We start from the raw sequence: 13,438 nt of genomic DNA on the forward strand, positions 1-13,438 counted from the left end.
ATGAGAAAATAAAAGAAAGAAATGGAAAAAGAAAAAAGCGTGTGTTGGGGTAAAGTAGAGGGAAATAGTGGGGTTTTGGGATACGTGGCCCATCACCCTATCTTAATGACCACAATGGCATTGCTGAGGAGAATGGCCAGCGACTCTTCATAGCCGCTCCACTTTCTGGAGTCCATTTTTCCAATGGGGCCACCTTATCTCTATTCTGTGAAGGAAATCAGTAATATGAGGTCCTAGGACACCTGATGTCTTGACAGCGACCAGCACAAACTGACAGCAGCCGACCAGGCTCCTGTATTTATTGATTTTTCTCTCCTTCATGTCATGGGTGATGACAGCTAGGCCAAGATGTTATTAACACACTTTAAGGAGATGAACTTACAGTAACAATCCAACATTTATAGGGAGGAAATTACTAGTCATTTTGATTTCATTTAATTTCAAATTAAAAACCAGTAAGATGAACACATTTCTCTCTCTCTGTAAATTAGCAACAAACTTATCAATTAATTCTTTTTTCAAGTACAGCAGCCCAACATAACACCCAAAGTCTCCTCACTTTTAGCTGTTCAAATTCCAATCTCACTCATTCTCAACCCTTACCATTCAGATTGGAGGGGAGGGGACCTCCTTAAATTACAGTATGATGATGAAATAAAGTAATGTATAAATTCTGGTCTAAAATAAACAAAATGGAACATTAAAAATACAATAAAACTCAATATTAAAAAAACAACAACACTTACTAAACATTCACACGTCTGGCACTCATACACCCATTTTTGCCCATGTGACATTTCTAATGAGTGTTCTTGATGTGGACAACTTCTTTTTTCAGCACAGTGTGGACAGCAGGAGTAGTTAATTTTCCTCTTACTACAGTCACATTCCCTTTGGTGACATTTAACTACGCCACGCTGTAAAAAAACAAAACAAAAAAATCATTTTAAGTAATGGGAGTTGCATTAAAATTTTCAATATTATATTATGATTGAAGGTGGCAAGCTGGCAGAGTGGTGAGCATGCTGGGGGAAATGCTTTATGGCATTTTTGTCTATCTTTATGTTCTGAGTTCAAATTCTGCCAAGGTCGACTTTGGTTTTCATCCTTTTGGACTCGATAAAATAAGTACCAAGTGAACACTAGGGATGAGATGTAATCGACTTACACCCACCCCCGAAATTGCTGGCCTTGTGCCAAAATTTTAAATCAATATAATATTATGATTGAGGGCAGTGAACTGGCAGAATTGTTATCACATTGGGCAAAATGCTTTGCAGAATTTTATCTGTCTTTAAATTCTGTGTTCAAATTCCACTGTGATCGACTTTGCCTTTCATTCTTTTGGTGGGGTGGTGGTGGTGGTGGTGGTGGTGGTGACTAAAGTAAATACCGGTTGAGCACTGGAGTTGATGTAATCCACTTAACCCCTCACCTAAAATAGATCGACTTGTGCCAAAATTTGAAAGCAATATTATATTATGATTGCATTGGCAGAATCATCAGAACATCAATCAAACGAGTTTTGTGGTATTTAGTTAAGACTCATTATATCCTGAGTTCAAAATTCAGCTAAAGTTAAACTTTATCATTCATCCCTTTGGGGTTGATAAACTAAAGCACTACCCTGGTACTGAGATCAATTTCACTGATTAACTTTGACCTCCCTTAAAACTGCTGACTTTGTGGAGATAAGTCATTGATATCCTATGTTCCACAGGGAACAAAAGGCTTAAGTTAAAGCTAAGACAACAACAGATCAAGGCTGCTATTGTAATTTTCTCATTTCTTTATTGCCCACAAGGGGCTAAACATAGAGGGGGCAAACAAGGACAGACAAAGGGTTTAAGTCGATTACATCGACCCCAGTGTGTAACTGGTACTTAATTTATTGACCCTGAAAGGATGAAAGGCAAAGTTGACCTTGGCGGAATTTAAGCTCAGAATGTAAAGACAGACAAAATACCACTAGGCATTTTGCCTGGCGTGCTAACATTTCTGCCAGCCTGCCGCCTTCATCTATTGTTATTTTCTGGGTACCACTGGCCACAATTTTGAGGATCACCACGGAGGAAGTAAAGTTTGCCAGTGCTTGAAACATCGTTGGTCTAAAACTGATCTAATCACTTAAAAAAAAAAAAATGAATGAACTCATTAGGTAATGTAGTCCTAGAAATATTTTAAAACAGTGGTTCCCAAAGTGGGCAGTATTGCTCCCTTGGGGGTATCAGAAAGAATCAGGATGCATTGGAGAAAAGTGGGGTGATAATGGGGTGGCCAAAAGGGGGCAATGGATGTAAAAACAACAACAAAATAATGGGTTAATTAGATAAGTTTTATTTAAAAGATGCTTTAAAAGATGACCTGTGGGTACATGACAACAATAGTAACAACAACAACACTGTTGTAATCAAAGGTGAAAGAAGGTAAGGAGTGGTTAGTTTTAACTTACTTTGCAACTACAATCTGAGCACACATCAATTTCAGAAATCCATCTGGAATTGTTTTCATGGTAATACCCTTCAAATATACAACCTATAAAGATAAATATACAGTAATAATATGTAAAAGCAAACTTGTGAGAAGGATGCAAAAATGTAAGTAATATTATCAAGACACCTGTGCTTATCTCTTTAGTATTTCAACACCTAGCACAAAACCATCTTTCCCTGCCAAATACAGTGTCCCAGAATTAGCTATCTTTTTCAATGAAATTGGGCAAATTTTATAAAAAACTGACAGAGTTTTATGCTTATTATTTAATTATGATACCAAAACAAATAGATTTATAAATCTTATGTCAAAACTATTGAAAATTTTCAACATCTGCTCCATTCGTATCCCTGCAAATTTCAAATTTATCCCTAGTGTTGTGAAACACATCATGAAGTCTTTCAGGAGTTATCTCCTGCACTGTTAGCTGAATGTGTTCTTTAAGTTCAGCTAAAATATTGCTTCTTCCTAGTGATAAAGGTTGAGATAATGATTCCAGCCAAATGGGGGAAAAAAAAAAGTTGTGGACAGATAAGTGGGATCCAATAGGAATGAAAAGAAAGTTATAAAAAATTATGAACGAAATTAAAAATTTATACACTTTAACATATTAAATATGATAAACATAAAAGTGAGCTTTTAATAATTTGTCTCATTTCACTGAAATAGATAGCTAATTATTGGACATCTTATACACCTCATGTAGTAATAGGAGCCTCCCCTATTTCTTTTTTCCCTAATCTTTTTCTATTGTGCAAGATACTTAGTAACCTCACTAGTGTTGGTGGCACAAAAAAAATGCTCCCAGATGTAGGAGTGGCTGTGCAGTAAGTAGCTTGCTTACCAACCACATGGTTCCGGGTTCAGTCCCACTGCATGGCACCTTGGGCAAGTGTCTTCTATTATAGCCTCGGGCCGACCAAAGCCTTGTGAGTGGATTTGGTAGACGGAAACTGAAAGAAGCCTGTCATATATATGTATATATATATATATGTGTGTGTGTGTGTGTGTGTGTTTGTGTGTATGTTTGTGTTTGTCCCCCCAACATCGCTTGACAACCGATGCTGGTGTATTTACGTCCCCGTAACTTAGCAGTTCGGCAAAAGTTACCAATAGAATAAGTACTAGGCTTCCAAAGAATAAGTTCTGGGGTTGATTTGCTCGACTAAAGGCGGTGCTCCAGCATGGCCACAGTCAAATGACTGAAACAAGTAAAAGAGTACACTCTGTAGAGTGGTTGACCTTAGGAAGGATATCCAGCTATAGAAATCATGCCAAAGCAGACAGAGGAGCTTGATGTGGCCTTGCAGCTTGCCAGATCCTGTCAAATTGCCCAACCCATGCTAGCATGGAAAGTGGACACTAAATGAATCTGAAGATATATTTATAACCATCTGCCTGTCTGCATGCGTATATGTGTGTATCTGTGTGTATGTGGTGGGAGAATTGGCATGTATTTCTATTTAAAAATGTAATTAAATATTTATCTACTATCTAAAAGACATTAATTATGCGTTTATAATTTGTAGTTTCCAAAATAAAGAATCAGCCAAGTACATAGAAACAAACAACAAAACAAAACAAAACAGAAACATGTATGTATAACCTCAGTTGCCATCAATACCAAGATATGGAAAGAAATTACTTGCTGGAGTGATGCCATAAAAGAACTAACCAGAGTGGAGAAAGACAGTACTGTATAATATATAGACAGCAAACCAATGAGGAAGTTTGTGTGTGGTCACTCATTCTGCAAGAAACAGCAGCCAAAGCCTTCCTCAAATTACACTGTGCAGTTTTAAAAAAACCTAGAAAAGATACATTAGATAATGTGGTAATGTAATCCTAGATACACTATTCCTGAATAAAAGACACTTTGGTCATGGCTGAAATGCCCTTGAAGATAAATCTGCTGGATCTAAACAATAACAACAGCAACAACAAAAATAGAGGAATCAGACTGTTCAAAATCTTTGAAGATATCACACCAACACTTTGTGCCTTCACTTCAAAGAAAAGTAAGGCTGGCAGTTGTGAACTGATTTTCCCAGTTACATCTTATTTATTATTATTATTATAAATAAAATTATTGATCTCTAATGTCAATAATAAATGAATATAAACTATCTGTTATATCTGCTGAGCTAGGATATCTGCTGCAGTGAATAATTATTTAACATACTATACAGTATGTGAGTTAATTAATTCTGTATTAATGTGTGTGTGCACACACATACAAATTATATGTATATATATAATATATATAATATAATATAATATAATATAATATAATATATATATATATATATATATATATATATACATACACATATATATATTATATATATATATATATATAGCAATTAAGGACAACTACTTAATAAGGAAAACTTAACAAGAAATTGTCAGGTAGATAGCGTAAAAACCTCATAAGAGAAAAAATTTCGAAAATAATTATTTCTTATTGAACATATTAATTTATATATATATATATATATATATATGTAAATAATATCATATAATATGTATTTAAATTACTCTAAAATAAATTTGATGTTATAATGGAGCCTAGTACAGCCCCTGGCTTTACCAGCTACTGTTAACCAGTCCAACACATGCTAGCATGGAAAATGAACGCTAAATGATGATGATGAACTGTCAGTGAAGTGTGTGGGCCTGACAATGAAGGTTTGTAATTTTGGTCTAGTTGAATTGGATTGCTTTTGATAGGGTAATCTTGGTAGTAAATTCATGAAAATAATTATGTAACACTCCACAGAGTCTATGGAGTGTTATATTCAACCTAAGACATATATATATATTTAGCCTCACTGCAAGGAAGCTTATCCTAGTTCCCATAGAATCTAAGGGAATAGGAGATATTTCTCTGCAGCTGGATAAACCATTTATGAATTAATTTACAGAGCGTTGCCTTACTGGCACTTGTGCCGGTGGCACGTGAACAAAACATTCGAGCAAGGTTGTTGCCAGTGCTGCTAGACTGACTCCTGTGCAGGTGGCACATAAAAAACACCATTTGAGTGTGGCCATTGCCAGTACTCCCAGACTGGCCCTTGTGCCGGTAGCACGTAAAAGCACCCTCGGAGTGGTTGGCATTAGGAAGGGCATCCAGCTGTTGAAACTCTGCCAGATCAAGACTGGAGCCTGGTGCAAACTTCTGGTTTGCCAGTCCTCAGTCAAATCGTCCAACCCATGCTAGCATGGAAAGCGGACGTTAAATGATGATGATGATTTCATACTCAAAGCTTGGAGTAGAGTTAACTGCAAGCTCCACAAAAATTGAACATCTACAGAAATCAACTATCAATCTCTTTTGACATTATTGATTTAGGAAGGATTTGCATCAATTGTATATTTCAATCATTGATTTCCTCCAATTTCAGAATATCAAATAAACTAACCCGCTATTCCTCACGAATTTTATTTATTCAAGTTAGCAAATCGGTCGAATCTCTACAAATGACACGCCCAAATCTCATAGTAATAAATCTGCTTTTTATTCTAACATATCTCAGCTAAATAAGTTTTATGAGAAGAAACTCAAACTGGGTATATCATCATCATCATCATCATCATCACCACTACCACCAGCAGCAGCAGCAGCACCACCACCACCACCACCACTACCACCACCACCATGCTGGCGTGTTTACGCCCCTGTAACTTAGCGATTTGCTCGACTAAAGGCTGTACTCCAGCATGGCCAGTCAAATGACTGAAAAAAGTAAAAAAAAAGTGGTGGTGGTGGAGATGTTACAGCCACTGCTGCTGCTGCAATGGCGGCGACTACTACTACTACTACTGTCCTCAGTTACCTCAGATTAATGCCTTAAGGAATTTGGTACCGTCATTTATCAAATCAGAGTAATACAGAAGTGATTATAAGTAACAAGTGTTTTAATTACCAAGAAATATAACAATAGTTATTTCAATAATACTATGATTTCAGGTGGAATCCTTAACGAAATGATTAAAAATAAATATGAATTTTAATTACCGTGAGAGCAGTCATCCTTGTATTTACAACGACATTCATAGCTGCCATCAGTATTATAGCACTTAGTGCTTGGATGGCAAGTATGGCCATCTCCCTCACCCAAACATTCATTCAAATCTGAAAAATAATAATAATAATAATAGTAATTTCAAATTTTAGCATAGGTCAGCGATTTTAGGGAAGGGGAAAAGTTGATTACTTCGACCCACAGTGTTTAACTGGTACTTATTTTATTGACCCTGGAAGGATGAAAGACAAAGTCGATCATGGTGGAATTTGAACTCAGAATGTAGAGACAGACAAAATGCTACTGGCATGCTTAATGGTTCTGCTAGTTCGTTGCTTTAATAATGAAAATAATAATAATAATAATAATAATAATAATAATAATAATAATAATAATAATGATAATAATAATAATAATAAAAATAAAAATAATGATTTTAAATTTTGACACAAGGTCAGCTAGTTTGGGGGAGGGGCAAGTCGATTACATTGACCCCAATGACAATTGGTACTTATTTTATAGATCCTGAAAGGATAAAAGGCAAAGTGGAGCTCAGTAGAATTTGAACTCAAAGCATAGAGATGGACGAAATGCTGCTAAGTATTTTTCCTAGCATTGTAACAATTTCGCCAGCTTGCCACCTTAAAATAATGGTTTCAAATTTAATCACAAGGCCAGCAATTTTGGAGGAGGAGGCTAGCCGATTAGATTGAACCCAGTGCTCAATTGGTATGCATTTCATCGACCCTGAAAGGATGAAAAGGCAAAGTTGACTTAGGTGGCATTTGAACTCAGAATGTAAAACCCGAAGAAATACCACTAAGCATTTTGACTGGCATGCTGAAGGTTCTGCCAGCTAACAATCTTAAAAAAAAAAAAAAAAAAATAATGGTTTCAAATTTTGGTGCAAGGTTCATAAGTTTAAGGAGACAAAAATACAAAGGCACCTGATCTTAACAAATAATGCAGAGAAGTCTGCAAGAAAATACATGACATTGGAAGCTTTGTTGCTGCTGGCTAAGAGTTTGGTGTCAAGGAATCTGCCATAGATTCTAGTCACAAACTGAATGGAGATGATTAATTTATTACTGTGTGTTTTTTCTAACCCAAGCCCCATATATATCTATCTCAAAAAGTCTTCATGTGAACCTGACCTGGGTGTTATTGTCGACAATGATTTGCATTGGACAAAACACATCGCTAAAATTGTCAAGAAGGCTGAGGGTGTCTTGGCATCACTCAACAAATCCTTTGTGAGCCGCTCTCCGGCTATCTAGCTGTGGCTTTATATAGCTATGGTAAGAGCTCACCTGGAATTTGCATCACCAGTCTGGACCCCTATCTTGCCCAGGATATCAATCGTCTGGAAGCCGTTCAGCGACGTGCAACCAAAAGAATACCCTCCATCAGGCATTTGCCATATCCTGAACGCCTTACTTCCCTGGGCATGGACACATTGAAACTCCGACGTCTGGCAACTGACTTGGCAGACACCCATAAAATTATCAACCATCGTGAAAACAATAACTCTGAGCATCTTTTCAAACTCCACCCATCTAACACCCGTGGACATATTTACAAAGTCAGAAAACAGCACAGCTCCCATGACTTCAGGAAACATTTTTTCATGCTGAGAGTTGCTGAAGCGTGAAACAAACTGCCGGAATCAGTTGTTAGTTGTCGGAGCACTGCATCCTTCAAAACTTCCATGCTTTCTGAGATTCGCCAACACTACACCTGATTTTCTCCCCTCCATACACACACAAGCATGTATCTGACTCATACATTGTTTGCTTTCCAGACATTTTTACATTACTGCATGTACTTTATATGCACTTTCTGACAAGTTGTGGTGCACCTGAGCACTGTATACAATAATTTCATTATATTATATTATTATATATATATAAAGCTGAAGTTGTCTGTGTGTGGCAGGTTTGGTAGCCTTCAACTAACACCATCTCCTCCGAGACCCTGCAGCACACGTTGACCAAAATTGAGAGTATGATAGAAAAAGGCTTGCTCTTTATTTCGTAGAAGATAAAATTCAAATTGGACCATGTTAGCACCAAAAATTATTTACATAAAAAAGGTGCTTTTTTTCTATGAAAATCCCTATTTTTTACAATTTTTTGACTGCTGTATCACCATTTTTCGGTGTATTTCAACCAGAAAAATGTTCACTTAAAGAGAATAACAAGCTACATCATCATCATCATCATCATCGTCGTTTAACGTCCGTTCTCCATGCTAGCATGGGTTGGACGGTTCGACCAGGGTTCTGGGAAGCCAGAAGGCTGCACCAGGCTCCAGTCTAATTTGGCAATGTTTCTACAGCTGGATGCCCTTCCTAACGCCAACCACTCCGTGAGTGTAGTGGGTGCTTTTTACGTGCCACCTGCACAGGTGCCAGGCGGGGCTGGCAACGGCCACGGTCAGATTGGTGTATTTTATGTGCCACCGGCACGGAAGCCAGTCGAGGCGGTGCTGGCATCGGCCACGAGTCGGATAGTGCTTTTTACGTACCACCAGACCAGGGATCCTGGCTGGTTCAATTCGATTTCGATTTCGCTTGCCCCAACATGTCTTCACAAGCAAAGGGGGTTGGCAAGGGTGCCTGTCGTACGGTCGCATTGGAGTATTTTACGTGCCACGGCCACGAGTCGGATAGTGCTTTTTACGTACCACCAGACCAGGGATCCTGGCTGGTTCAATTCGATTTCGATTTCGCTTGCCCCAACATGTCTTCACAAGCAAAGGGGGTTGGCATGGGTGCCTGTCGTACGGTCGCATTGGAGTATTTTACGTGCCACGGCCCCGAGTCGGATAGTGCTTTTTACGTACCACCAGGCCAGGGATCCTGGCTGGTTCAATTCGGTTTCGATTTCGATTTCGATTTCGCTTGCCCCAACATGTCTTCGCAAGCATGGGGGGTTGGGATGGGTGTCTGTCGTCGGATGAGGTTCTATATCGACTTCGCTTGCCTCAACCGGTCTTTGTGTCCAAGGGAGGAAAGGCATTCATAAGTGGGCTGGGCTCACTTGTCCTGCCTGGTCTTCTCACGTACAGAATATTTCCAAAGGTCTCGGTCTCTGGTCATTTCCTCAGTGAGGCCTAAAGTTCGAAGGTCGTGCTTCACCACCTCGTCCCAGGTTTTCCTGGGTCTACCTCTTCCACGGGTTCCCTCAACTGCTAGGGATTGGCACTTTCTCACACGCCTATCTTCATCCATTCTCGCCACATGACCATACCAGCGCAATCGTCTCTCTTGCACACCACAACTGATGCTTCTTAGGTACAACATTTCTCTCAAGGTGCTAACGCTCTGTCGAGTATGTACACTGACATTACACATCCATCGGAGCATACTGGCTTCATTCCTCACGAGCTTACTACATAATGCAAAATTTTTACTTTTCAAAAATTCCAATTCTAAAGGGTTGAAAAGAAAACAAACCCGAGCAACGCCGGGTGATACTACTAGTATAACATAAGTTCATTCTTTTCACTGATAAATCTATATATTATATTCTAATTTATTATTCACTAACAAATGGTTTCTGGGAAAATATGTACAATATGACAATGAAGATGGATGTTGATGAAAATGTAAATTACCTGCACATTGCAAGCCATACATGGAGTGTTGATGCCAAGAGCTATCATATCCCTGTTTGCAACGGCAGTAGTACCATCCAGGAATGTTGACACATTCTGACTGGCCCTGACAGGCATCAATACCCAGTTTACATTCATTGATATCTGAAACAAAATGATGGAACATACAATGAAACAACTAAAATACAGTAAAAGCTTATTGGAAAGAGATGTATACAGAGGCAAGTGTAAGGAAAATAAAAGAAAAAGAAAGAGGATGTCATAGAAAATAAAGTAAAAAAGAGTTTCTCTGTCAGTATGGGGTGGTTATATTGCCATCTTAAGGCATTGGCAAACTGGGTATCTTCCCAGGGGACCCACAGTTTAAAGGGCTCAATTTAGATCCTTGTATGGTGTGGCTTGCTCTCAGCAAATAAATATAAGGCCCAAGACATTGATTTGTTCAGGGACCTATAATGCTACTATGACAGCCCTGGTAATTATATAAATTATAACATTTTAAAACTAAATTCTGTTTTAAGTCATACCATATTTTTCCACATATAAGTTGAAGTTTTCTGACCAAAAAAGGTAGGTCAACTTATACAGCAGGACCAAAAAAAGAAATCTATGTAAAATACTTCAGGATTTGGAAAGTGAGTAACAATATTTGAATGTTACACTACATGTTTACACTATATTCTATTGTAACTTATATGTCAGAAAAACAGTATATAGGAAAATATTCTGTATTCTACTAAACATTTAATATGGCATGATGAATTTGATGACAGTTAATCTGATGTCAGCCACACCAAAATGATATGAATATGGAAATTTGCTTCTTGCAGGGTGTAACATAAAAAATTGTAGGCTTAAATAATTTATTATTTACAACAAAAGAGATTAATTTTAATATCAATTTTCAACAAAGAGTTTTCCCTGAGTCACATTCCAAAACAACAGAAAGATTTGAAATTTTAGTGAAGAAACTTACCATTTTCACAATATTTACCCACATATCCATATCGGCATTCACATTTATTTGGAGCAATGCAGCGACCACCATTTTTACACTCCGACTCACATACAGCTGTATAAACGAATATAACAAAAGTATGAATAATTTGCGATATAAAACAATTAGTGGCTTGAAAAAAAATATTTGTGAAGTAATATAATGTCCAGAAATATGCATATGTTTGCAAGCAACAAGGAAAATTTACTCAAAACATCTTCATGGGGCTGTTTGGAATGTAAAATCAATTTATACTGAAGCATCAAACTTGACTAATAAATAACTAGTATCGTCTACAAAAATAGAGATATTTTTTTTTACCATCAAATAAATATCAAATGGAAATTGTAGTTATGATACCCGTGCCGGTGGCACATAAAAAGCAGCATCCGAACGTGGCCAATGCCAGCGCCACCTTGTCTGGTTTCTGTGCTGGTGGCATGTAAAAAAGCACCCACTGATCGTTGCCACTGCCAGCCTCCCCTGGCACCTATGTCGGTGGCATGTAAAAAGCACCCACTACACTCACAGAGTGGTTGGCATTAGCAAGGGCATCCAGCTGTAGAAACACTGCCAGATCAGACTGGAGCCTGGTGCAGCCTCCTGGCTTCCCAGACCCCAGTTGAACCTTCCAACCCGTGCTAGCACGGAAAGTGGATATTAAACGATGATGATGATGATGATGAAATATTTGGGATAAATGCTCTGTCAAATTCATTGCATTATTTGGATATTACTGAAAACTTTATCTTGGCTGCAGTTTATCCCTTTTGATACCAACTCTGGTTCTAAGAAACAAACTTCCTGCTTTTAAAGTGTTCTAAATTAAAACCATCCCTCAAAATTTCATGTTAATTTATGTTTCAAGCACCAGCTTAATAACAACAAAAGTTATTTTACTAAATTCGTCATTATTTTCAAAATTACTTGAATGAAAGACAGTGTATTTCAACAGGAATATGGCAACAAAAGGGTTATATATATCTAGACAAGCACCATTCGAGCATGATCATTACCTGCGTCACATTACTGGCACTTGTGCTGGTGGCATGTGAAAAAACATTCGAGCAAGGTCGTTGCCAGTGCCGCTGGACTGGCGCCTGTGCAGGTGGCACATAAAAAGCACCATTTGAGCGTGGTCGCTGCCAGTACCACCTGACTGGCCCTCGTGCCAGTGGCACATAAAAGCACCCTCTCGGGGTGGTTGGCATTAGGAAGGGCATCCAGCTGTAGAAACTCTGCTAGATCAGATTGGTGCCTGGTGCAACCTTCTGGTTTGCCAGACCGCAGTCATATCGTCCAACCCATGCTAGCATGGAAAGCAGACGTTAAACGATGACGATGATGATGATAACTATCATAATTAAGCAATTCCCTCTAAACTATATTCCAAGGAAGGTTTGAGATGAGGATTTTAGTCTAACAGTTCAACGTTTATAAAACATAATGGGTACTTCACCTCCTACAAAAACTTGCCCCAAAATCTGACAGTTGTATGATAACTTACTGATTAACCCTTTAGCATTTAGATTTCTCTGTCAAATGTAATGCTTATATTCAAATTCTTTTAAATTAATCATACATTATCTTGTAGTTTTAAGATTATAATGATGTGATTGCTTATATTTATGCTTCTTTATTAGCTACACAGGGCTAATATTAGCTTCTTTATTAGCCACACAGAGGGGACAAATTACAAAGTAGAGCTTTTCTTTTTGGGGAGAAAAAAAAAGAAAAAAAGGGGAGTAGGTTTTCGATCAAAAGGGATCGTAAAAAAACAAAAAACGATCAATAGGGATCGTGTATCACAGAAATGTCATGATGTAAAGTGTAAAGGTGGCAACAGATAAGGTTTCTCCGTGGAAAGAAAAGCCTACGGAAAAGACCACGGTAACCTCGGTCAATAATGTCACATGTTAACACATTTATTTGCAAGTAAGTAACTCTCTGCTTAAAATTTTTCCAGGTTCATACTAGATATTGATATTGTAGGATAGATGTTAGAGGTCAGACCTAACCAGTTTGAACATAAAACATGCAGAATAGTTGGCCAGATATGGCCAGTTTAAATGCTAAAGGGTTAAAGACAACAACTGAAGAATTATTTATTGTATCTGCTTATATCTAGATGCATTGAGCTACTGAAAGATGAGTCTTTGCCAGGAAATGAGCTACTGAATATTCAACTGATAGCTTGACACCCTGCACAGAAGTAAAAAGGGTAGAATTGTTGCAGGAACAAAAGCTGGTCAATTATTTAGTGATATACTGCATGGAATGTGTTGTTTACTTTTATACACCTGTT

General features: G+C 37.9%; 1 protein-coding gene across 2 annotated transcripts in view; it reads right to left on the reverse strand.

The window, feature by feature from the left end:
* LOC115223760 (protein kinase C-binding protein NELL1) overlaps positions 1-13,438 on the reverse strand; it is a 480,108-nt gene that overhangs the window by 9,327 nt on the left and 457,343 nt on the right. For both annotated transcript variants that reach the window (XM_036511173.1, XM_029794415.2), the window contains 5 exons: positions 11,113-11,208; positions 10,137-10,280; positions 6,512-6,628; positions 2,453-2,535; positions 747-917 (listed from right to left, as the gene is read on the reverse strand). In XM_036511173.1, the coding sequence (XP_036367066.1) occupies positions 747-917; positions 2,453-2,535; positions 6,512-6,628; positions 10,137-10,280; positions 11,113-11,208 (611 nt within the window). The remainder of the gene's footprint in view (positions 1-746; positions 918-2,452; positions 2,536-6,511; positions 6,629-10,136; positions 10,281-11,112; positions 11,209-13,438) is intronic.

This window comes from Octopus sinensis, linkage group LG2 (genome assembly GCF_006345805.1).
Source record: "Octopus sinensis linkage group LG2, ASM634580v1, whole genome shotgun sequence".
In the NCBI taxonomy this organism is placed as follows: domain Eukaryota; kingdom Metazoa; phylum Mollusca; class Cephalopoda; order Octopoda; family Octopodidae; genus Octopus; species Octopus sinensis.